The sequence below is a fragment of the Canis aureus genome, chromosome 16 (assembly GCF_053574225.1).
Source record: "Canis aureus isolate CA01 chromosome 16, VMU_Caureus_v.1.0, whole genome shotgun sequence".
NCBI classification, from domain to species: domain Eukaryota; kingdom Metazoa; phylum Chordata; class Mammalia; order Carnivora; family Canidae; genus Canis; species Canis aureus.
The window spans coordinates 49,089,630-49,117,160 of NC_135626.1; the positions used below are offsets into that span (position 1 = coordinate 49,089,630).

Below are 27,531 nucleotides of genomic sequence, written 5' to 3' on the forward strand. Positions count from 1 at the left end.
CCTACCTTTAAGATTTTTTTATCTTAAAACTTGTGATAAAATTTAATATATTTAATTGTGAAGATCTTAACTATACACTTTGATCAGTTTTGACAAATATATATACTCATGTAACTAACATCCCAATCAAAATATAAAACACTTTCATCATTCCAAGAAGTTCTTTTAGATTCTCTCCTAATCAATCCTCAATAGGTAATCACTCTTCTATCACACTTGTTTCTTTTGCTTAACATGATTTTGAGATTGGTCTATTTTGTTGAGTATATTATTAGATTGTTTCTTTTTAATACTATGAAGTATTCTATTGAGTGAATATACTACAATCCATTCTTCTGTTGATGGACATTTGGGTTGAAACCAGTTTTTAACTACTATGAAAAAAGCTGCTATAAACATTCTTGTACAATTTTTTTTTTTTAACAATGTAGATAAATGTTTTCATTTCTTTTGGGTAAACACATAGGCATAGAATTTCTTGGTCATAAAGTAGCTTTATATTTAACTTTATAAGGAAATGGCCAAATAGTTTCCAAAGTAGTTGTACCATTTTATACTCCCACCAGCAATGTGTGAGAGTCCCAGTTGCTTATCATTGTCACCAACATTTGATGTTTGACTTAAAAATTTTTAATTATTCTAGTGGGAGTAAAGTGATGTCTCACTGTGATTTTCATTTTCATTTTCCTGATGACTAATGATGTTAAACTCCTTTTCATGTGCTTGTAGGTACACCTGTGTTACCTTCTTTTGTGAAGTGGCTAAATTTTTTGTTCATTAGGATTATATTGAATCTACAGACCAGTTTGGAGAAAAATTCTTATCTACAAACATGGTAAATTGTTTCCATTTACTAAGTTCTTTAATTTCACTCTGCAATGTTTTGTGACTTTCACTGTGGAAGTCTTGTAAATCTTTTGTTAAATTTATTCTTAAGTATTTTGATTCTACATAGAATATGATTTGTTCCAGTTATCTACTGCTACATCAAACAGAGCGGGGTTACTCAAATAGCTCTGGGCTGAAATCATCTGGAACAAAAACTCACATTGCAGGGCTAGAATGAACAGTCAATTAGAACACTTACGTAGTTTGTACTTCTTTACTTCTTACGTGACAATGCAATCCTCCAAAAGCAAGTGTTTCAGTGAGCAAGATGGAAACTGCATGGACACTTATGACCTAGCCTCAAGATATCATATAGCATCACTTTGCAGTATTCTATTGGTAGAAGCAGTCATAAGCCTGCTAATATTCAAGAGGAGTTACAGACCCCCAACTCTGGATGGGAGGAATGTCAAAGAATTTGCAGCCATCTTTTAAAACTGCCACACTGCTGAGGTGCCTGCCTGGTTAGACTGGAGAAGCAAGTGACTTTGGATTTTGGGATCATGAATTCGGGTCCCAAACTGGGTGTGGAGATTACTTATATAAATAAAAAAGCTTAAAAAAAACCCACCCTGCTACATTCCTTATTTAGTTTCAGTTTTTGTTTTCTTCCAGTATAAAAATACAATAGATACATGCATATTGGCCTCATAGCCTGGAGTTCTGCTGTATTTATTATTAGTTCCTAGTAGGTTTATTTTTTCTTCTGTAGATTCCTGAGAGTGTTTTAGGTAAATAACCTACAAATAAAGACAGTTTTATTTCTTCCTTTCCAATCTTAACTATTTGGTTGTTTGCTCTCCTATTGTGCTAAACTTGGGCTACTAGTGAAATGTTGAATGCTTAACTTAAGTGATGTGAGTGAGAACATTCTTGTCTTGTTCCTGATACTAGGGGAAAATATTTAACATTTCATTGTTAGCTGTATGTTTTCTGGAGTTTTCCTTTATTAGACTAAGTTTTCTTGTATTCCTAGTTTGCAGATAGTTTTTATCATTAATTGTAATATTTAGTCAAATGCTTTTCTATATTTGAGAACATCATGTATGCATATTTTACATAAATATGTATTTATATAAAGACATAGATTTTCTCATTTATCTCATTAATATGATGAATTACACTGATAAACTCTCAAATGTTAAACTAACATTGCATTTCTCATTGAGTAGGACTAATTGATTTGCTATTAGTTTTGTTTTTTTTTTAGGATTTTGCTATTATGGTCATGAGGAATACTGATCTGTAATGTTCTTTTCTTACAAATTCCTTACTGTATTTTGGTTTCAGTGTAACATTTGTCTAACAAAACAAGTTGAGAAATGTTCCCATTTCCTTCAATTTTCTGAAAATGTGTGATAGACATTTTTTATCTTTCCAATTTTACTGTTTTTACAGAAATATTATTTCTTCATTAAATATTGAAAACAATTCATCGGTGAAACTATTTGAGCCTGGAGTTCTTTTGTTGAAGATTTTTTTTCCTTTCAAGTTATAAATTAAAATTAAATAGATAAGGGCTATTCAGATTTTCCGTTTCTCCTGAGTCACTTTTGGTAAGCTGTATTTTTTAGAGGATTTGTCCAGTTTATGTTGTTGAATTTATGTTATAAGGATGTTTATAATAATCTCTTATTTTTCTTTTAATGTCTATAGGAATTGTAGTGTTATCTTCCTTTTATTTAAAATTTTTAAAAATATTTTATTTATTTATTCATGAGAGACACACAGAGAGAGAGGCAGAGACATAGGCAGAGGGAGAAGCAGGCTCCCTGCAGGGGAGGATGTGGGACTCCATCCTGGGACTCCAGGATCACACCCTGGGCTGAAGGCAGATGCTTAGGTGCTGAGCCACTCAGGCGTCCCACTATCTCCCTTTTATACCTTTTAAGATTTTATTTATTTATTCATGAGAGACAGAGCCAGCGACATAGGCAGAGAGAGAAGCAGGCTCCATGCAGGAAGCCAGACGTGGGACTCGACCCCCCCCCCCCCCCCCCCCCCCCCCCCATTCCCAGGATCACGCCCTGGGCTGAAGGTGGTGCTAAACGAGCCACCCAGGCTGCCCATATACCTGATGTTAATTTGAGTTTTTTCCCCTCATTTTCTTGATCAGTCTTGCTAGGGATTTATTCATTTTAAATATTAATTTCTATTTATTAATGTCTGCTCTTGTTTTTACTATTTCCTTCTTTCGCTTACTCTGAGTTTATTTTCCTCACTTTTTTCTGGTTTATTAAGCCAGAAACTTAGACATTGATTTTACCCTACTCTTTTTTGAGATACTTTATAAACTTCCTTTGTGATTTCTTCTTTGTTTAATGGGTTATTTAGAAGTATATTGTTAAATTTCTAAATATTTGGGGATTTTATTTGTATTGATTTCTCATTTAGTTCCATTATCTTAGATAATTTCTATTAAGATTTGATTTTTTTTTGTAGGTACAATAAATCTGATTGATTTTTATTACACATCTTAGTTTAGAATCACTTTTACATTCCTAGACAAAGAGATGATACAAATAAATATCAATTGTAAAACTTAGAGCCCCAAGTATTGGCATATTCTTTGTCTAAAAGTAGCCAAAGAGAAGGTCAAGTTCAATAGTAACTCCAAAGAGCCATAAAGCCCACTGCCTCCTGCCTGCCCCAGGATCACTCCTTTCATAAATAACCTCAAAAGCATTTCATTCAAAATAACAAGGGCGGGGAGAAGGTGGCAGATTTCCAAACAGTACCAGACAAAACCATGCGCAGTAGACAACAGCCAGGCCCACTGTCCTTATCCAGTTCCCTCTGAGCATTTTGATTATGGTTTTTAGAGTGTATATTAATAGCCCCATTTTCATCCACGGATGGTGTTGAGATGGCCCAAGGTGTTGTTTGCAATGAGCCTCGACTGTAAGTGGGAAATGTGAGGCAGAACTGATACCCCATGTTAACAGGGAATCAACACTTCTCAAAAACTCGGCAACAATTCTACATTCAGTGAGGGAGGACTTACAAGAGTCAGACAGGAAAAGCAGAGAGTGGCCTAGGCCTGAACTGCAGAACTCTCTGACGCCCTTGGTCATGGAGGTGTGGGTGGTACAATTCAAGCAGCATGCAGGCATTCAATGGGGAACAATCCAACATTAGGTCAGAGTCTTAAGAAAGTGCTTCATGCCTAGGATTTGTGGCCTTGGGGTCTGAATCCAGGGATCTGGGAGACAGGTGACTTTAGAATATGAAGCCAGATACATACATTCTTATTGATCAGAGCAAAAAGGGGCTCGATGAAGGTTGAAGAAAAAAAAAAAAAAGATTTGAGTTTTTTGAAACCTTCAGACTTGGTTTTATGGCCCAGAATATGGTCCTTGTGCACTTGAGAAAAATAGATATTCTGCAGTTATTGGGTGGTATTCTACAAATGGCGAGTAGATCAAATTGGTTGACAGTGTTGTTGAAATCTACACATTTTTTTTTATCTGCTTGTTCTAATACTTAACTGAGAGGTGTTAAAATCTCCAGTTATGACAGGATGGAGTCTCACAAAGGGCTCTCTGCATGAAGCCTGCTTCTCCCTCTGCCTATGTCTCTGCCTCTCTCTGTGTTCTCTCATGAATAAATAAATAAAATCTTAAAAAAAAAAAAGCGGGGGGGATGCCTGGGTGGCTTCAGCTCAGGGCCTGATCCTGGAGTTCTGGGATCAAGTCCCACATCAAGCTCCCTGCAGGGAGCCTGCTTCTCCCTCTATGTCTCTGCCTCTCTCTCTCTTTCTCTGTATCTCCCATGAAAAAATAGATAAAATCTTAAAAAAAAAATCCAGGGGCAGTCTGGGTGGCTCAGCTGTTTAGCGCCGCCTTCAGCCCAGGGCCTGATCCTGGGGACCTGGGATCGAGTCCCACGTCAGGCTCCCTGCATGGAGCCTGCTTCTCCCTCTGCCTGTGTCTCTGCCTTTCCCCACACGCCCCAACCTCTCTCTCTCTCTCTCTCTGTGTGTCTCTCATGAATAAATAAATAAAATCTTTAAAAAAAATCCAGTTATGATTATTTGCCTATTTATCTCTAGTTCTATCAGTTTTTGACTCGTGTTCTTTTTCACTTAAAAAACTTTTTATTTTGAAATAATTTTTAAATTCTTTTTAGAAAACATTTATTAGTGAAGTACATTTGATATACAGTGTTATATTCATTTCAAGCGTACAACATAGCGATTTGACAATGATTCATGTAATCTGAGCTTCCATTATTAGGCATTTACACATTTAGGATTATTTTATCTTCCCAGAAATTGATCCTTTTATTTTTATCTCAAATTGCCCTCTGGTTAACATTTGTGTTAAATCTTGAAGCCTGCTCTGCCTCACATTAATATACCCACTCCAGCTTTCTTATGCTTCCTGGTTACAGGGTATATATTTTTCTATCCTTTCACATTCAATCTGTGTCTCCATATTCAGATAACCTCTCTTGTAGATATAGCATATTGCTGGATCTTGCTTTTTATTTAGTCTGGTAGTTTCTGCTTTTAGTAGAAATGCTCAGTCCATTTAAACTTAATATAATTATTGATATGATTGATTTTATGTATAGCATTTTGCTTTTTTAAAAAAATTAATTTGATTTTGTGTTTTTGGTTCAGTTCTACAGCATAATGATTTGATATCTGTGTACACTGTGAAATGATAACCACAAGTATAATTAACTTCTATCACCTTACACAATTATAAACTTTCTTTTCTTGTGATGAGAACTTTTAAGATTTACTCTCTTAGCAAGTTTCAAATATGCAATACAGTATTATTAACTATAGTCACCATGCTGTTTATCTCTATGACTTACAAATTTTATAATTGGAAGTTTTTTTCTTTTGACCCCTTTCTTCCATTTCTCCCATACCCCACCCTCCCTACCTCCAGCAACCACCAATTTGTTCTCTGTGTCTAGCAGATTGATTTCTTGGTTTTGGTTTTTTAAGATTCCACATATAAGTGAGATCATATAGTATTTTCCTTTCTTTGCTTGACTTTCTGCTTCTAACACTTACTGTAGCCTAACCCTATACTCATTTTTGTTTTCTTATATTTCATTTTTTTAATTTAAAAAACTTAAAAAATTTTTGAGTATAGATGACACATAATGTTACATTAGTTTCAGGTTTATGACATAGTGCAACTTCTCTAAGTTATGCGATGTTTACCACCAATGCAGCTACCATCTGTCGCCATACAACACTTATGATATCACTGACTACATTCTCTTAGCTGTGCCTTTTATTCTCACTTGTTCCATCTTTTAAAACACTTTTATTCTGTTCTTTCTTTCCTGCCTTCATTTTGGTTAATAAAATAATTTTTAGTATTTTACTTATTTTTATAAATTATATTTCCAGCTATTGCTTATGATGGGGATTTGTTTTAAAAGTAAGAACCTGGGAATCAGGTGGAATAATTAAATTCACTTAGAACAATATTTATCAATAAGGATACCTAAAGCTGCTTATGGAGATCTACATGAGCAGCAGATATATATAAGAGGCAAAACTGAAACACAAGTTGAGAATCTAGAGCTGAATCTACAAGAATTTGTATACTTTCTGTGAATTGGCTATAAGATGTAGATCCTCGTATCACTGTCCTTCCTTCAAGGCACTCAGTATATGAGCAATTTCTATGTTCACTCATTTGTTCGAACTATATTTCCTGAAACGTCTACTATGTTTAAGGTGAGGTAACCATTACAAAGGATAAAAGATGAATGAGAAAAGGCTTCTAACTTCAGTAGCATATAATCTAGTCAAAGGGATAGGATAGGTATAGAAATAGCTAATTCTTAAGCACAAAGTAAAGTATCTGACACATAGTTCAGTAAATATTAGTAATAAAATTTTAAATTCTTATTATGCATATAACAATGTGTTAAGTAACATAAATTAGAAATTTTTAAAACCCTAATATCAATTTGGAAGGATACTGTATCTTACTAGAGGGTGGCAGGTAGATCAGCAGACCTTTTACAAATGAGGTGGCATTTAAGTTGGTTGTTGAAAGATGGGTAGAGTTCTGACAGAGATGTAAACGAAAGGCATAACAAGAAACAGAAACAATGAGCAAATATATGGAGGCAGGAAAATGTAGGTGAGTGTTTAAGAACTGCTTGAGTATTTTGCATGTAGACACAGGATTCGTACAGATAAAATTGAATGATGAAAGTGATACTTCATGAAGCTTTATTTGGAAGTAGTACATAAAGTCTGCAAGACTGCAGAGGCTGGGGCACAGCTTCCCTACCAGCTGTATCAAGAATGGTTGAGGTGTGCTTAAAAATGAATCTTGTTAGCCCTCAGGCACTGGGGGCTTGGCACAGCTGTAACCTCAAGGTCAGTCATGTCTAGCTATAAGGATTTCTGATTTTCTATTCCAGTATGCTATACAAATTTTTATAATTTTCTAAGTGTGTTATGATGTGAAAGAAGCACTAAACCAATAAGCCAGAGAAGACCAGGAAGGGTAGTAATACAGATACGATGTCATGAGCAGCTGAATGGCTTGTGAGGTGACAGTGGCAGGAATGAATTTGAGATTGATAGATGTAAGAAACATCATGAAGGCAGAATTAGCAGGATGTAGACTGTACAAAAACTATGTTTTAAAATATCTATAGAGAAATTCCAAGGTTGAAAAAAGTATAGTACGGAGAAACTAATAGGTAATAGAGGGATAGAGAGGTCATCAGAGTTGAGAAGAGAAACTCTGATATCCAAGTAATTAGTATGGAGGTTGAAAGAAACTGAAGATGGTGGCTGGAAAAAAGAAAATTATAATCAGTTTTTCTTATTGAGTACCTCCAAAACCTTCAAGAAAGATATAAAAGTCTGTCGGGAATAAACACGATTGCTCAGGAACCTCATGCTCACTTGAGTCCTTTTCTTGGGCTTCCAGCACTGATAAAACACTGTTAAGGGGATGGGGCAGACACGGGTGAAGGAGGAGATGCTTGCACGTAGGCCACAGCTGATGCTAGAGTTGCAGAGGAAAGAGGGAGGAAAGGCATGAGCATGAGAGGAAGATGGATTCCATTTCATTCCCCCCATACATTCTTAAATATATCTTAAATACCTTTTAAACAGTTTTTAGTGGAAAGCTGATTTTTAGGATATACACAGATTTGTACAACCATGGATGCCATTTCATTTTATCTGACTGTGGAGTAAAACGAACAGACATAATGATGAGGAAGTTTCTAACTGCACAAACTCTACAACACTGAGTTAGAATCATGGCTTTACTGATTTTTTGAACTCTACAGAAAGGACTAGAGGCTCTACTATCTTTAGTACAAGAAAAGTGTATTCTCTTTGGAAGCGAGAATGAGAGGTTTTATAAAGCTAGGGTGAAGTGGAAGTTCCTGCAGGAATTCTCATGTTTTCAAGTAAAGTCTTTTCTATGTTAACTGTATCCCATGGGACATCAGCTATGGCACATTTGGTTTTGGCCATGTGATAAAAAGAATCATTTCCATGGCATGTTCTAGGTGAACTTGGGGCTCTAAAGCTTCCACCTTTCGCCTTCTGTGCACCTCAGCTGTACCTTTGTGGAGATTTTCCAGGGGCTCGAGGACTCCTCTCCGGAAGGAGGCCATGGGGTCTTGAACACAGGATCGAAGGCTCAGCATGCTCTGTAAATGAGGCTCCCGAAGAAGCTGCTCCCGATAGGCCGCTAACTGAGGCGAGCGGCAGAGCAGGGCGGCAACATTGTGGACAAATTCTGGTACTAGGCAGGTGTAGGCATTATCTGCTTGGCAATAGTGATAGGCAACCACCTACAACGCAAAGATGAGAATGCAAACAGATTTATCAGGAGCAAGAGCAACAGCCATGGTTACTATATGATCATTCTCTAACACTGTCTTCTGTCTCTCCATTCCTCAACTTTTTCAAGTAAAAACAAAAGCTGCTATTCAGAAACTGCCTGCTTTATCTGAGATCAGAAATTTGATATAATATTTCTATTGGGGCAGCCCTGGTGGTGCAGCGGTTTGGCGCCGCCTGCAGCCTGGGGTGTGATCCTGGAGACCTGGGATCTAGTCCCACATCGGGCTCCCTGCATGGAGCCTGCTTCTCCTTCTGCCTGTGTCTCTGCCTCTCTCTCTCTCTGTGTTTATGAATAACTAAATAAAATCTTTAAAAAAATATTTCTATTGTATACAATATCATAATTCATAATTAAAATTTTTAATGCAAACTGAGTTTCGAATTGTAAGATTCCTTTGTAGAATTCAGGTTTTGGATTATAAGAAATAAAAACAAACCTGAGAATAAAGATTTACATTTATCTCTTTAATATTTATTCAGCATGGAACAGGACAAGAAAAAGTCCAATCTTGTAATAAAGCATTAGGAATAAAATGATCACAGAAAAGCCATGTTAATCTCAATAAACACATTCACTTATTAAATCCTTACTTTTTAATATTAATGTTGTTACAATAGCTTTATAAAAAATCATTTGGATTTAAGAATTAGCATTAAATATTTTCTAGCACCAGAGACAATCAGAATTAGATGACAGGAAAGGACTGAGATTTTTGTTAGCCTCAGATCTTAAATTCAAAGAAGTTAGAAAATACGTGAGTCTTAGCATCTGGGCTATCTGGCAAGAACCTGATTTTAACCTTTGGTTGGTTTGAATTTTTACAGAACTCATTCCATACCTTCTGTTGTTCTCTTTGCCTCAAGGGCAAGGGTGATTTTAATCTATAGCTCTCTGTTGGCTCAGTACTCACAGAAGTCATGGGACTGATGAGGTAACATGAAATTGGCAGGGGAGATTCAGCTTGAATGTATTGAAGACACCTGGCATGGTGCTCCGCACAAGGAAAGTGCACAGTGATGCCAGCTGTTGCCTTCCCCCTTCCCCTCCTCTTCCTCTCCATCATCATCATCAATCATCATCATCATCGTCATCATCAACATCAACATCAAGGTTCTGTATACTCTCTTTTTTGGCTACTGGTTTTGTGCCTTTAGGCAGGTGAAAACTGCCCTAAGAGCATTCATAGATATACTAGTCCAGCTTTTCTATCATCTCTCAGAGAACAGTCATCCACTAAAGTGTTCTGTTTTGAAAAGACTCCTGATCTATAGGTATGGTCATCGTTGCTCTTTAACAAACACTATAAATATAACTTTTTTTAAACACCTGAAACTTTTTTTTAAACACCTGAAATCCTTCTCATTAAGCACACACAGAAAAATTTAATACAGGAAATGTTACTAACCATAGAAAGCTGAGGATAGGAATTGCTTGTGAGTGAAGCAATGATATCTGAACACAATATGGAGTTGGAAATGAGAAGTTATATATAAAAAAATCTCCACTCTTTTCTTTAGATAGATTGCTCATTGCTTTATTCTACCTACTTAAGCACAACATAAGGACCCAAAGAGAAAACCTGGCAGCAACTGATCTGTCCTCTTAATGAACAGTGAATGTCAGTGTTTATGTCCACATGGATACAAATATCCACTTCATAAAAAGCAAACAGCCAATCTCTGAATCAATATGAACTTTCATCATATTTTACCTTGATTGATTCCACATGTCAAGGTGAAGCATGGCTGAGAAATCAGCTATAATTTATACTTTATCTAAAGTAATGGGATATAAGTTTGAAGATTAAAAATTCTGAAATTTAGGAAGAGATTTCTCTTACTGATATTTTTAAAAATCATCTGTGCTCTTGGCTGACTGAGGTTTTATCTAACAAAGGTCATTGCTAAAGTTACCCCTTCTGTGGCTACCCTTCTTTCTTTTAATTTAAAATATTTCCTCAGCATTCCAAATATAAAGTCTCAATTGCTTTGCAGACTTCAAGCAGAAAGACCATTCAACATCTTCACAAAATTTGCACTGTGGCTCAAAATAGGTTATTTACTACACATTTCAAAGTAGTTATGCAGCATATGTACATAGAATATGCACACACAGTTAACTGACAAACACACGTTCATTCGTCAAACCTATCTGATACTTCCTCCAAATTGTCTATTGACACCATCTACAACTTTTCCTACATATACAAATAGAAACACGTCTGGTAATGTAGTCTTCTTCTTCAGTGTCTCACAGTGTTCAGTGGTATTCGATTTTTCCCTACAGCTTTGAGAAAGTTATCAAGGCCACCTATATTCAGTCACTATCATTCCAATTTCTTGGAAATGATTTGGAAGTAGTCTACGTCCAATAAATCAGCAGGTAGAAACTTTCTCCTTGAATTCTTGTCTCTGATGATGATTTGTTGGAATTTCATTTTGAGCTATGCCTCTCATATTATAAATTTATCTCCATTTCAAAGTTTTCTTAAGTTAAATCCCTCTACTTTTTATTAAAATAATTCTACCCAAAATATGTTTGATATGACCAGAATTATATTAATTCTTTGGGGAAGACAGTGAGTAGATTTTATTTTTTTATTTACTTATTTTTAGAGAGGGCGAGGAAGAATCTTAAAGAGGTTCCACACTTAGTGCAGAGTGTGCTGAGATCATGACCTAACCTGAAATCAAGAGTCAGACCCTTAACTGATTGAGTCACTCAGATGCCTCAATAGAAAGTTAAATTTTAGATTACTCCTATGAGGGAAGAAAGCAAAAGGCAGGTTTGTAGGTTATATAGGCAAAAGACAAGACTGGAGGTCAGTATAGCTCTGGGTATAAAAAAACTGATCTGGGGCTGGCTCAGTCTGAAGCATGCAACTCTTTAGCTTGAGGTTGTGGGTTTAAAGCCCCATGTTGGGTGCAGATATGACCTAAAAAAATAAAATCTTAAAAAAATAAAAAGCTTTGATTTAATGCTGTGTATAAGAAATCATAAAATGAAGTATAATCCTTATCAAAGAGCCTAATCAAATGATTGAGTGGCAGCAAATCTGTCAGGCTCCTCTTCAAAATCCCAGACCCTCACTATCCAAGACCATTTTCTACTTCAAATGAATAATCTGTGACAGGATTAAGCTAATCTCACATAAAGAAAAGGCAAAAAAAAAAAAAAAAAAAAAAAAAAAGAAAAGGCAGCTCTGATTTGGAATTCATTTGGAAATAAAAATTTGGCTTACATAATGGCTAGCATTTGTACCATTTAAATTCTAATGTTGCAAATGCCCTCCCTTCAGGTCTGCTCTCATAATCTTGCTCCATGTCTCCTTTCATCACTCCTTGAGTTTCCTCATCTCCACTGAGTGATTTCTTGCTCAATACATCCCCTTCCAACACTTAATGTGACTTCTAATATTTCCAGGGACCTGGAGGCTTACTTAGTTTGAATAATGACCTTCTCTTGCCTTTCTGTCCCTCAACTCTGACTCTAATCCTTACCCTTAGGCTGGAAGCTAAGAATAGCTCCAGACTTGGGTTTTGCCTCAGTAATTTTCCAGCGTGGAGGTCTACTTTTTTTTTTTGGCAGTAGAACTTTTATTTACTTTTTAACTTTTTATTTTGAACTAATTTTAGACTTACAGAAATGTTGCAAAAGTAGTACACAGAGTTTCTGTATATTCCTCACCCAGCTTCTCTTTTTATTAATATCTTACATAACCATAGCCTAATTATCAAAACTAGGAAATAACACTGGCACAATATTATTAACTAAAGGCATTATTCAAATTTTACCAGTTTTCCACTAATGTCCTTTTTCTGTTCAAAGATTCTATCCAGGACCCCATAATGTATTTAGTTGTTATTTCTCCTCAGGCTCCTATAGTCTGTAAGAGCTCCTCCATCTCTGTCTTTCATGACCTTGACACTTTTAAAGAATACTGACCAGTTACTCTGGTGACTGTCAATTTGAGCTTGTCTGATATTTTCCTCATAATCCAACTGAGATTTCTGGGCAAAAATACCACAAAAACAATGTTGTGTCCTTCTTAGTGTATCATATCATGGGGCCCACGATGTTGACATGTCTTGGTACTGGCGATGCTGACCTTGATCACTTTGGTTAAAAGTAAAGGTTTCTGCCAGATTTCTCTACTATAAAGTTACTCTCTTTCCCTCTGTAGTTAATAAAATATCTTTGGGGGATTTATTTACACTTTGCTTAAGATAGACATGACTGTGGAATTTAAAATGAGATCACTTCTTAAGTGTAATCACTAATTTCCTACTAACAATATGTAACATTTTCCAAATATTGAACATAAACATCTTGAGACTTTCTCTTGATGAGAGAGAGACTAAGAAGTGACAATATGGAGAGATGTAATTCCTGGAGCTCTTTTCAGCACTCATCACGATCTGACATATTACATGTTTGTTTATTGGCTTTCTCCCACCATGAGAACATGGGCTACGTAACAGCAGAGACTGTGTCTGTTTTGTTCATTGCCTTAACTTCAGTCTTCTTTAGAGGCATTCTAAACATCCATTCTAAATGAGTAAATGGATGATGATGATGATGGAAGCTCTTCAGCATTCAATGTATTTCCAAGGTGGTATTTATTCTGATTCTTCCAAAGAAGAGGCTAGAGATAGTTTATACAAAATATTTAGAAAAAAACAGATGTCTTTTAAAGTTGCACTGAGTTAGCAATGAATATGAAGGAAATCTGAGACTGTTTTCGGAAGCCCGCTGATAAGTGGGGAACAGTTAAAAATGTAGTTCGGGGAAATATGCTGCTTTGAGCTCTAGGCTGGAACTGTATGTCTATGAAGAAATTAGAACGCTATGATATTACAGATGACTCCCCATTCCTCATTACTAATTAACCATGACAAGAGATTTCTCTGAATACTGGAAAAAGACATTTTAAAACTCTTGTTCTTCTCTTGGAAATCCTCAAAAATAAGGAAAACAAGAAAGAGAAGTGCAAACTCCATGTATGGTTATCTATCTATAATCTCAGATTATAATATACAAGGATGGGAAGTGGATGTAGGATTTATAAATGACTTAACAGATAGAAGAAGGTGAAACAGATGCCTGCTGGGAGTAATGACAACAGGACTAAGCCAAATCATTTGTAAAACCTCAGAAAAGCACAGGAGTTAGAAGCACCAGCTACTATGGAAGAGGAGAGTGAGGAACAGAATTGAATTTACAGAAATTAGGGATCCCTGTGTGGCGCAGCGGTTTAGCGCCTGCCTTTGGCCCAGGGCGCGATCCTGGAGACCCAGGATCAAATCCCACGTCAGGCTCCCGGTGTATGGAGCCTGCTTCTCCCTCTGCCTGTGTCTCTGCCTCTCTCTCTCTCACTGTGTGCCTATCATAAATAAATAAAAAAAAAAAAAATTTAAAAAAAAAAAAAAGAAAATACAGAAATTATTTGAAGTTTATAAAAAAGGAGCAGTTAGATCTCCAGATAGCCACACCTACCCTGCCCAGCCAGGTGACTACCTTCCCCAGTACCCATAGGAAAGAGAATTATATTCATTAGAGAAACAAAACCAAGGAGAGTAGGCCTAGGGATATCAGGCACAGAATAGGTAAGAGACAAGTGCAGGACTGAAAACAAGAGACTTAAGTGAAAGTCTACATACTGAATGGTGAAATTCTAGCTCTTCTCTTGCCTAGCTCTAAATATATTTCCAGGATATATATCCTCCAGGAAAAAGATTGGAGGATGTTTGCTACAAAAGAACAGCACAAGGAAAAAATTTATGAACACTGACTTTTGAGTATTTCCAATAAAGACTGGCAGGTCATCTTACTGCTGAATAGTTAAGCTTTCTACTATACATATAAGCTTCCAATCGGTTTTCCAGTGCCTAACTACTAAGGAAGAGATAAGAGAAAATACTGCACCTATAAGACCAGAACAGAATGCTACAAAAAAAAGAAGGGAACAGGGCAGCCCCGGTGGCGCAGCAGTTTAGCGCTGCCTGCAGCCCAGGGCGTGATCCTGGGGACCTGGGATCGAGTCCCACATGGGGCTCCTTGCATGGAGCTTGCTTCTCCCTCTGCCTGTGTCTCTGCCTCTCTCTCTCTGTGTCTCTCATGAATAAATAATAAAATAAATAAATAAAAGAAAGAAAGAAGCTAAGTTGTGCTTTAAAAAAAAAAAAAAGAAGGGAACAACTAGGGCAAAAGAAAGAGCTATTAGAAATTAATGATATTGCTATAATGAATGATAGCCAATCCTTGTGAAAAGACTGGAAGGTAATGTTGAGAAAAATCTCTTTAAAGTAAATAAAAAATAGAATAATAAAAGTAGAATACAAGAAAGAAAGCTTCAGAAAAGTAGAATAAGAAATCTAATTTTTTATTAAAAAGAGTTGTAGGGGCAGCCCCAGTGGCTTAGCAGTTTAACACTGCCTTTGGCCCGGGGCGTGATCCTGGAGACCCGGGACTGAGTCCCACGTTGGGCTCCCTGCATGGAGCCTGCTTCTCCCTCTGCCTGTGTCTCTGCCTCTCTCTCTCTCTCTGTCTCTCATGAATGAATGAATGAATGAATGAATGAATGAATAAATAAATAAAATCTTAAAAATAAAAAAATAAAAAGAATTGTAGAAGGAGAGAACAGAGGAGATGGTGGTGAGAAAATTATCAAAAAGTAGTACAAAAGCATTTCCTAGAATCAGAGAATATCTCTAGGGCTTGCTAGGTACCAAGAGAATAAATGGAAAAAAGGACCAAGAAAAATGGTGATAAAAAAGAAAATCCTAAATGTTTCTGCAGAGAAAAAAATAGTATAAAGAACTAGGTATATCATTTAGTAACACAATTATTAGCTCTAGACAGTGGAGCAATCCCTTAGAAATTGAGGGGAAATAATTTTTAACATAGTATTACATTTTTTCAAATCAATAGTAATGTATGAAAATAGAATAAAGATGCTTTTAGAAACATTAAGTTTTAAAAACTTACTTCCTAGGCTTTAGGAAGTTTAAAAACTTACTTCCTATGCTTTAGGAAGTTTAAAAACTTACTTCCTATGCTTTAGGAAGCCACCGGCAGATGTGCTCCACCAAAATTAGAAATAAAATCAAGAAAGAAGATGATGACATGGAATCAAACACAGAAGAAAAGTAATGGGAATTTCCAGGATAACAACTAGGTGGTAAGCCTCAAGAGTATCCTATGTCCAGACTGAGCTTGATGGAAGGCTCTAGATGGATGTCTCAGGGGAAATGCAACAGACGTGGAAAATTGTACTGAGAGGCCTTTTATAAAGCTATTAAGGATTATGGATTATAGCTGTAGATTTGAAAAATAATAAGCAAATTTTACTTTATTTAAAAAAATTTTTAAGTAGGCTACACATCCAATGTGGGGCTTGAACTCACAACTCTGAGATCAAGAGTCACATGCTCTTCCAACTGAGCCAGCCAGGTGCCCTCTGCCAAGAATAAGAAAAATTAAAAACGAGGCATTTCATAACCCTAGGAAAAACAAAATTGCTCAAGGAGGAAATGTTATCCTTGGTTCTACAATAAACCATATGTGCACAGTACTAATACTGAAAATACTATAATGCAGATTCACAAAAATCATGATATAATTGTACTGAGATGATGGAGGGAGGAAGGAAAGTACCAAAAATTCTCATCATCCTTAAGAAGCAGCAAGAGATAACGTATAAAACTGATGAAAAAGTTATACAGTATATGAATATTATTTAGAAACAGTGGAGGTAAAGATCAGAACAACTTCAGAGGTTGAAAGTGGCTGCCTTTGGGGAGAGGATGGGGTGAGATGGGGAAAAGAATTGCTGGTTTTTATTATAAGTCTTTGAACATAATTTCATTTGAAAATCATGCATATGATATAAATAGATATCATGCATATCTAAATCATGCATATGTTTAAATAGAAACTTAAAACTCAGACATGTAAAAAATAATATGGACAGTATAGCAGGAAGAGTTTTAAACTAGGAATGAAAATAAAAAACTACTGAGTGCTTATACTGTGACTTGGGTAAATCATATAACTTCTTTGAGTCTCGACTTCCTTATCTATTCATTATGGGACTCTGGTTATTTCTGAGGACCTTTCAAATGATAAGGCTTTGATTCTGTAATGACAAAGTATTTTTCTAGGAGAAGCAAAGAAAGAAAAACTTTTCTCCATGGTCTCATGGTATTATAGCTGTACACATTTCTGTCCACTTTGCCAAGGGGCCCTCTACCTTTGCCCCTTGATGTTAAAATGGAACTGGCATGACCACGCCCTGGAAACCCTATCGTACCTGTGAGGCTAGTCTCCGCATAGCCTCCTCCTGCCGCCTGCGCATTTCTGGGGTTCCTGGGCAGCTTCCACTGGGGATGGATGAGTGGGCTGAAGGTGGCTGGGTGAGTGGCAGTTCTCTGTTGGCATCCACATCTGGATTAAAAAGATGAGATGTTTGCATAAGATAATCATAAAACCCTGAATTAAAGGAGTACTGGTTAAATTCCACTTGTTCTATGATCCAACAATTCTATTCCAAGAGAAGTAAAAACTTAGATCTGCAGAAAAACCTGTACACAAATGTTCAAAAATCAAGATTCATATCAGCACAAAAGTGAAAACAACTCAAATATCTGCCTAATGAAGATTTAAAATATGGAATATCCAGGGGCGCCTGGGTGGCTCAATGGTTGAGTGTCTTTGGTTTAGGTCATGATCCTGGGGTCCAGGGATCTGGTCTCGCATTGGTCTCCCCATCGGAAGCCTGCTTCTCCCTCTGCCTGTGTGTGTCTCTGCCCCTCTCTTTGTTTCTCTCATGAATAAATTTAAAAAATTTTTTTTTAAAATATGGAATATCCATACAATGGAATATTACACTCACTCAAAGAAGCCAGTTACAAAAGACCATCTACTGTAGGATTCTCTTTAAATGAAATTTCCAGAGTAGAGAAATTCATAGAAACAAAAAGTAAATTGGTAGTTATATAGGGGTGGAAGTAGGGAGTTAGGAGGAGAATGGAGATTGACCATTAGTAGGCATTTCTTTTGGGAGAGAACAAAAATGTTCTAATATAGATTATGGTGATTGCTGTACAACTCTGTGAATATACTAAAAAGCACAGAGCTTAACAATTTAAGCGGGTGCATTGAATGGTATGTGAATTGTAGCTTAATAAAGCTGTTTTTAAAAAATTCCATTTGGGATGCCAGGGTGGCTCAGTCAGTTAAGCATCTGCCTCAGCTCAGGTCATGATCCAGGAGTCCTGGGATGGAGCCCTGTATCGGTATCAGGCTCCCTGCTCAGTGGGGAGCCTGCTTCTCCTCCCTGCTCTGCTGCTCCTGCTTGTGCTCTTTCTCTCTGTCAAATAAATACATAAAATCTTTTTTTAAAATTGCATTTGTTCATGTTATTTAGAAAGTGTCTTATCTCCTACTAGAAATTATAGACTATATATATATATGGATGCAGATCATAGCATAAAAATGGGAACTAAAATAAGGAGATTGCTGATGGTTACTAGCCATTGAAAAGCAGGAGGAATAGGGGAAGTCCTCATTCAACTCTGCACCAGTAGGACTGAATTAAGACTTCTTCCATCCAGCTGGGAGAGTCAATTCTCCGGTCATTGGAGCCAGTTTAGAATAACTTGGAAGACAGAGGTTGGGAGACAGCAATGGAAAAAGACTGAAAATGTGTGACCTGAGGTAAAGCTCAGTGACTGTCACTGTATCATTTCTGTTATGCACTTTCTCCCTGCCCTATTCCCCTTTATTTCTATCTGATTTTGTGGGCCGTTATTGACTGAATACTGTCTTCTAGCTACTGCCATTTGGAGAAGCACTCCTTTTTGTCAGAGTATCCTCACTCTCCGCTCAGTACTCAGAGAACAGGAATTTAAATAAGTTTATAGGTAGGCAGCAGTCAATATGCGCAGCAAACTAGCCAAACAGACTCCTGAAACGAGCAGACTAGGGAGTGGAGAGGTGGCTTACTTAACAGCTGTCTGGAGGCTTGGCAGCTGTTGGCAAATGTCAAGTCCAAATAATACCTACACTGAGACTTTTAGAGACAGGAAAAAAAGAGTCTCATATTAAGCAGAGCTTCCCTAACTACTGTACTGAGTATACCTGTAGTTAACGTAATAATGCCTAAATTACACAACAGGTCTATTTTTACAAAATGTTTTTGTTCTCTGGGTGTCTGCACTGGGGGGTGGGTGATGACGGTGGTGGTGGAGACTGACGGGGGAGTCAGGTTTGGGAAGGGGTGTAGGTGGAAGGCAGGATGACAGGCCTGTGCCGGTCTTGACAGCTTCCCAGGGACATGACAAGGTGGGGGTGAGCCGGGGGCTGAGCATCTGTGGGGGAAGGACAGAGCCAGGCAATGAAGTCCTGCAGGCGGAGCTGCTCACATCTTTCACAGCAGCACTGCACAATGTGGAGGAGGCAGGGGCGAAGAAAGAAGGCATATGATACAGAGATGGAAGATGGGAGCTCCAATGATTTTCCACCTTGTTTTCATTATTTCTACAACTGTATCCTTGGTATCACTGACTCAGGGTTAGGAAAACCATTGGGAATTCAAATAAACCTATCCAAGCTTGATGTAAATTAAACTCTGAAAAATTAAGCCATCTCTCTATACAGACATCATTCTTATTCATTAATGAAAGAAATTCTGCTATTGCCAGCAAAACTCCCAGTGCTGGCTTACATAATAACAGATTAATGCCAAAAAACAGCTCACATGCTTTATCAGTCACTTATTCTTGACCCTTCTTAAGGGCTAGTGGCTCTGGGAAGGTGGCAGAGGTAGAATGTAGTTTGGACTTCGGCAGATTACAACAAAAATTATTTTGTACAAAGCAACTACTGGTTCGGTGTAATTTTGATAAATACATAACCACATATTCTATCTCCTTTCACACTGGCTTCAAGTTTTCACAGTTAACTATCAGGCCAAATCTACAGTAACAACATATGGACATTTATCTCAAGAATGGGAGCGTCCTGATATTTTTAGAGTATCTTTGGAGATAAAAGGCAGTGGATGGATGTCAGAGAATAACTTAATGAACTACCTCTAAGGAACCCCTGCTTTGGGGAGCACATGGGCTGTGTTCTATTAACTCTTGCTCTCCCAGCTACCTTTGCTTTCTGAGAAAGCAGCTCTTCTTGCACTTGGGATTTAGTCTGTCCTGCAGGACTCTACCATTCTGTTATCTGCAACAGTGATACACAGAGGACTCAGAGAGGCTATTAGCCGTCTGGTTTCCTTTTTGACACACTCAAAGAGTCAACCTCTTGGATTACTCCGATAAGATATAGTTTGGTGTGACATTTAAGTACTCACAGAAAAACACTGGAATAGACTGGAAAGCTAATTTCAATGACTTTTCAACTTCAAGACGAAATGTTTTTAGAACCACAGAATCCTAACACAGGAACAAATCTTAAAGATCACTTCCTCATTTTACAGATGAGAAAACAGGTCTAAAAATTCCAATTAGAAGCCTTAAGTTACAAAGTACGTAGTCAATGGAGTGCTGGGGCTCCAACTCCATGACCCAACGCCAATCTACCTCTGAAGAGCTTCATGTAGAAACTAACAATGCTACTGCTTGTGAGGAAGGAGCTCTTCCATACCCATTTTCACCACACCCTGGTAAACAGGGACTCTCGATTCCACCAGCCTTCTCCATAGACACTAGATCTCCATGTGAGGTGTCCAGAAGGTGACCAAAGGTAATCTGCCTGCACAGTGACAGGAGGCTGCTAATTTCATCAGGAAGCAGGATGTCTGCAGGATGCTCAGTAGAGTTCCTGTTGAGTGTCTAGCATATGGTAGACTCTGTATCTACTATGATCTCAAGCCATCTCTAGTGGTTGCTGTCTGAAAATGTGCCATGAGCTACATTATTGATTTGGACTAACAGAGTAATACTTTTTGGTTTTGTTCCCTTATAACTAACAGAAGCCAGATAGACTGTTCTATACATATAGGGCATATAAGGAAGAAGAACTATACATTTCCTTTCTTCAGGTCAGTTTCTCCAACACGGAGAGGCCAGACAGCAAAATGAGTAAGAGACTGACCTCTGAAACTGACTGCTTAGGCTCAAATTCTTGTTTCACCATTTACTGGCTTTGAAACCTGGGAGGTCTACTTAACCTCTTTGAGCCTCAGACCATTTATCTGTGACATGAAGATAACAGGAACTACCTTACTGAGTTGATAAGAGGACTGGGTGAATTAAGATTTGTTAAGGTCTTAGAGAGTGCCTGGTACTAAGGACCATGTGAGTATTTTAAAAATAAACAAATAAGATCCTGATGGTGATCAGTAAGCTGTGCTTTGCCTGTGATGAAAGAAGTATGAATACATATGATATCTCAGCATCTTTTTACAAGGAATTAGAAGGAACCCTTCAAGGACACAATGAAGTTCAAGCCCAAACAGTGCAGTACTGACATCAAGAGTGAGGAAATGAAGGCTGTGAACAGACTGTGCTGGCTAGTAGCAAGAAGACATGGGCCCCGGCAGAGCAAGAGCTGACAGCGATAGATGCAATGGCTCTTACAGGCGATTGCTATAGTCATTGTCCAAAGGATAGATTAGCCAGACTGCCAGAAGGGAAGTCATAAATTTATTTCTAGAGAAAGGTTTTCTCAGTCACACTTAGGTGACTGCTAGATATGTGGGTTAAATGTAAACAGGGTATTACATTCTTTGTCTCAACTCTGAATTAATGGTCCTCACATGCAAGTCAGGTTTTGCAGATCATAAAATAAAAAGGATATTAGACTTAATATGTCAGAAAAACATCCCGAACAACGAAGTAGTACAAAAAAGGAATACGTACGTTTGGGGGAGGCATGTGGGCTGTCTGAGGCAATCTGCCTCATCCGTGTTCCATGGCAGCTGAGGGCCACCAGTCTGGAGATGATGGCAGTTTTGCCGAACCCAATATTTCCCACAATCACTACTCCTTGGTTCACACTGGCATTCGAACTCTGAAGTTGAGCATCTATTTCGTGGAAAACCCAATCCCGACCAACAAACACGGACTCTGTAGTGATGCTGGGCACTTCAAAAAGCAGAGGCTTCAGGGAGATATCTGGAGGCCTATAAGGTGCAAAGTGAACTGGAAGGAACAATAAGAGAACACAGAATTTAGGCCAAACTGTCATCACTGAAAGAAATACAGAAGAAAAGCAGCATGGTTTAGGAGACTATTAGTTACAGTACAATAGTATTCTGTAACTGTTGTTACAGTTACTCAGCAAATAATTGCTGAGTAGCTCTAATTGTTACTCAGCAAATAATACAACTCAAAATGGGTTCTACACAGATAGCAGGTGAGGTAGGGTCATTTGATACCCTAGTTGGCACAAAACAAACATGGTTAAAATGTCAATGATTTATGGAATAGTCAGAAAGACACAGTGATATTCAAAATTATTAAATAGTGGGGAATGCCTGACACGAGCAATCAGAATGGATGTGAAAGTAGTACAGAAGCAGGGTCCTTATGGCTTCCTTCTATGACTGGAGATAACCTTCTAGCTGCAGGATTGTGGGAAGATACAGGGTTGGAGTTCCTGGGAGAGAGTCCAAGCTGTGGCAGAGCATCCAGATGGCTTACAGCATCAGCTCTTTACCAACCAGCGAGGACATATTTCAATATTTAACAACTAATGTGGCTAAAACCCAAAAACTTTACTAATCAGTGCATATCAGTCTTGCAAAAGACAATGCAAAGAGGACATGTCTGTTTCTTTAAAAATATCAGTGAATAGTAATTCCTTTTAAGTTCATAATGGTATTTTTCTTTTTAATTTAGTAGGTATATTAAGATAAGCAAAGCCTTTCAAAGCTCTGATAGTTTAAAAAGTCTTCAACATGTTAAGCAGTCAAGGAAGCAGAAACCAAACTTTGACCTCAGGTCTTGCTTCTCTACTGTTTGTATTCATGCCAATTAAAAAAGAAAAAAAAAAAAACCAACAAAGATTTTTGGCTTATATACACATGTCTTGGAGACAGATCCTACTGCTTTTCTCAAGATTTTTTCCTGTGCTTCTGTAGTTGTGGGATGTGCTAAGAGCCAAGTATGAGCTCTACTTTCAATAGTTTTCTAAAAATGTATAATAGATGTAACTTAGTTTCAAAGATCAGCCTTCTAATTTTATTGATGGTAAAAAGAAGTCCTGTCTATGACCTCCCTTATATGGGTTAATGCCTTTCTAACTGTTCAGAGAGTAGCTCTAAGATGTGTCACTTCATCTGTCTGGAACCAGGTATCTTTTTTTTTTTTTTTTAAAGTAAGCTCTATGCCCATTTGGGGACTTGAACTCATGACCCAGAGGTTAAGAGTCACATGCTCTGACTGACTGAGCCAGCCAGGTGCCCCAGGAACCAGGTATCTTATTTTTATTATCTTTAACCTTAGACAGTGCTTTGACATATAGCAGGTACTCAATAAATGCTTACTGAAAGAATTAATTAAAAATAAGGTATTCCACTAACCACATTTTATATTTTGAAGAATAAAGCCCAGGGGAAGGGAATGAAGATAGGAGAAAGGGAAATTATAAAAGGGGGAGATGAGATCTATTTATGCTGCTCATATTATTCTAGAACATACTTTAAAAAACCACTTATACATCATTAAATGGGACCTAGAGATGGCAGCTTACTTGAGAAAATCTACTCACAAAAAGCATACATGTACACGCTCTCATTAAAAAAAGGATAACAATTCTAAAAAATAGTGCAAATAATTAAAAATATAAAGCCAAACTCTAAAAAGAGGAGAAAATAGTTTCCTCTATTAGTTTTAAAATGTCCCAAATTTTCACTAAAAAAACAAAACAAAGCAAAACAACCTAAAAAATCCTGGAGATTTAGCTACATAATCCCTTATAATTTCCTGATTCTCAGGATCCCTGGGTGGCGCAGCGGTTTGGCGCCTGCCTTTGGCCCAGGGCGCGATCCTGGAGACCCGGGATCGAATCCCACATCAGGCTCCCGGTGCATGGAGCCTGCTTCTCCCTCTGCCTGTGTCTCTGCCTCCCTCTCTCTCTCTGTGTGACTATCATAAATAAAAAAAAAAAAAAAAAAAAAATTTCCTGATTCTCATCTCTTTAGCAAAACTTACATTTAAAATCCATAACTAAAAAAATAAATAAATTAAATCCATGAATATAAGCTAATGTAACACTGTATGTTAACAACTGGACTTAAGATAAAAAATTTTTAAAAATTCATAACTATAATTACAGAATTCAGTGAAAATTTTGACTTTAACTTGCTAAGTATATTCTTTATAATTCTAATGTCTTATAGCTAGCTCATAGTCTATTTTAACTTTCTTAATAATTACTTTATTGGCCTATACTTTACAGATCATAAAATTCACCCTTTTAAAGTATATGGTTCAGTGGTTTTTAGTACAGTTGACCCTTGAACAACCTGGGGGTTATGGGACATGATGCCCCATGGAGCTAAACATCCATGTGTAACTTTTGACTCTCCCAAAACTTTACTAATAGCCTATCTGACTGAAAGCCTTACTGGTAGCATAAACAGTCAACTAACACATATTTTGTATGTTTTACACACTATGTCCTATATTCTTACAATAAAGTAAGCTAGAGAAAAGAAAATGTTAGTAAGAAAAATATAATAAAGAGAAAATGCATGTATAGTACTGTCTGTAAAAAATCCACATAGAAGTCAACCAGCACAGTTCAAATCTGGTGTTCAAGTGTCAACTATATACTCACAAAGTTGTGCAACCATCACTATCTAATTCCTGAAATGTTATTATCCTCCAGAGAAAACTGTACACCCATTAGCTGTTATTCCTTAGACCTACTTCCTCCCAGACCCTGGCAACCAGAGGCGTCCTGCCTTTACAGATTTGCCTATTCTGGACATACACAGTAAATGTTATTTTGTTATATATGTTCTTTTGTGTCTGGTTCATTCAGCATAATGTTTTTGGGGTTCATTCATATCAAAACATGTATCAGTACTTCATTTTTTTAATTATTGAGTAATATTCCATTATATGGATATATCACATTTTGTTTATCAATTTATCTAACATCTAATTTATTTGCACTTTTTGACTATTATGCTTTATGCTGGTATAAACATTCATGTACAAGTTTTTGTGTATATATGTTTTCAGTTATCTTGGGTATATATCTAGGAGTGGTATTGCTGAGTCATATGGAAACTATGTTTAACTTTTTTTTTTTTAATTTTTTAAAAAAATTTATTTATGATAGTCACAGAGAGAGAGAGAGAGAGAGAGAGAGGCAGAGACACAGGCAGAGGGAGAAGCAGGCTCCATGCACCGGGAGCCTGATGTGGGATTCGATCCCGGGTCTCCAGGATTGCGCCCTGGGCCAAAGGCAGGCGCCAAACCGCTGCGCCACCCAGGGATCCCTATGTTTAACTTTTTGAGAAAGTGCTAAACTGTCCTATTTTGCTTTTTGCTATTTTTTTTACAGAAGTAATACATATCCACTATAGAAAATTTAGGAATAGCAGATAAACAAGATAATAATTGTATTTCCAGTACCCAAAGAGAAACACTATTCACATATATTCAGAATTTTTTTCTGTACCATAAATACTTATTTTAAAAACTCCAAATAGGATCATACTGTAGATCCTGTTTTTTTTTTAATATATATATTTTTTGTATGTTTTTTTTATTGGAGTTTGATTTGCCAACATATAGTATAACACTCAGTACTCATCCCGTCAAGTGCCCCCCTCAGTGCCCGTCACTCAGTTACCTCATCCTCCTGCCAACCTCCCCTTTCCACTACCCCTTGTTCGTTTCCCAGAGTTAGGAGTCTCTCATGTTCTGTCACCCTCTCTGATATTTCCCACTCATTTTCTCTCCTTTCCCCTTTAATCCCTTTTACTATTTTTTATATTCCCCAAATGAATGAAACCATAGGACCATTTGTCTTTCTCCGGTTGACTTACTTCATTCACCATAATACCCTCCAGTTCTATCCATGTTGAAGCAAATGGTGGGTTTTTGTCATTTCTATAATTTTTAAAAAGATTTTATTCATTTATTCACGAGAGATACAGAAAGAGAGAGAGGCAGAGACACAGGTAGAGGGAGAAGCAGGCTCCATGCAGGGAGCCTGACGCAGAACTCGATCCTGGGTCTCCAGGATTAGGCCCTGGGCTGAAGGCGGCGCTAAACCGCTGAGCCACCCAGGCTGCCCTTTCTAATGGCTGAGTAATATTCCATTGTATATATAGATCACATCATCTTTATCCATTCATTTTTCGATGGACACTGAGGCTCCTTCCACAGTTTGGCTATTGTGGACATTGCTGCTATAAACATTGGGGTGGAGGTGTCTCGGTTTTTCACTGCATCTGTATCTTTGGGGTAAATCCCCAGTAGTGCAGTTGCTGGGTCATAGGGTAGCTCTATTTTTAACTCTAAAATCCTGTTCTCCTTTTTTCATTTTTCACTTAGCAATTCCAGAATTCTGATAAAGTTAATTCTGGGAGACTTGCCAGCTTAATGGCTGTGTCAGTGGTGGGACTGACTCTTGGAGCTCCTTACTCCATTTTTTCTTGTCACTTGATGGGAGGTGGCTGCTACCCACTTAGTGCTTCCTGGGTACCTGAGTGCACTCGGTAGGCACCCAGAAACACCCTATGAGATCAGGATGAGCAGTGATAGGACTCCCCGGGAAGAAGGAGAAAATGGATCAGTTGGCTTAAGATGAGTCTAATTAGGCCTAGCAAGACCTGAAGTCATACAGTTGGTGTCAGAAATAGAAAAAAACCCTAATTCTGATGAAAAAAAAAATCCAGATTTTTTCTTTATATTATGTTGCAGCTGCTCTACAGGATGTCACTTTCAAATCTGAATGTGACATGAATGATCCTACTGATGACCAGGACTGATTAGGCTTTAGCTGACAGGCTAAGCGGTCTTCTTTCTCCTTCACTTCTCCTGTGCTTCCCTTTAGGAACCGTGTGCTTGGCCAGAAATAACCTTTCCAGAGAAGAAGAGCTATAAAAACTCTTATTTGATTTCTAAACTAACAGACTTATCTCTTCAGGTCCAAGATTACTTTATATTTTCTATCAAAGAGGCTTTTAGGAATATGACCGATGCTAATTTGTAATATGGAATTAAGTATAGACTCCATTTAAATGCTTAAGTTTTTGAGAAAAATTCTCTTAAGATAACTTGTTCTCATGTTGACGTCATCTCCCATCATGTTTTATTCTACTGAGAAAGCTTTGACATTTTAAAAAGTTATTTAAAAAATTTTCTAAAAATGTAATCAATTCACAAAAGCCTCAAGGGAAGAACAGACAAAATTAGCCCAGTACCATATGGTAAAACAACTGTAGACGCCAAGAACAGCTAGAAACAATTTCTGTACCTCAGAACCTAAGGCTTTTGTCAGCTCAATATGATGAAAGAGAGCCCTACTTCCTATGTACCAATAATAAATTTAGGACATACGAACAAGAACGCATTTTGGCCTGCATTGTGGGACATGGAGGTAATCGATGTTCTCTGTGGGGTTCATATTCCTAAGTAAATGTTTGTTGGGGATATCAGCTGGCTTCCAAGAGATTTTCTCAGGCAGAAACACCGAAATAATCCATGAGAAATTACCACTGCAACTACTGCTGAGCTAAGGAAAAAAAGATGAGCTAATCCATACCATTTAGTAACAGATGTAGCTTTCTTACCTCTGGCACTCAAGA

At 37.4% G+C, this 27,531-nt stretch overlaps 1 protein-coding gene across 12 annotated transcripts in view; it reads right to left on the minus strand.

Moving 5' to 3' along the window:
* TANC2 (tetratricopeptide repeat, ankyrin repeat and coiled-coil containing 2) overlaps positions 1–27,531 on the minus strand; it is a 369,082-nt gene that overhangs the window by 71,057 nt on the left and 270,494 nt on the right. For all 12 annotated transcript variants that reach the window (XM_077853866.1, XM_077853860.1, XM_077853862.1 and 9 more), the window contains 3 exons: positions 21,620–21,901; positions 17,056–17,189; positions 8,460–8,691 (listed from right to left, as the gene is read on the minus strand). In XM_077853866.1, coding sequence (XP_077709992.1) covers positions 8,460–8,691; positions 17,056–17,189; positions 21,620–21,901 — 648 coding nt within the window. The remainder of the gene's footprint in view (positions 1–8,459; positions 8,692–17,055; positions 17,190–21,619; positions 21,902–27,531) is intronic.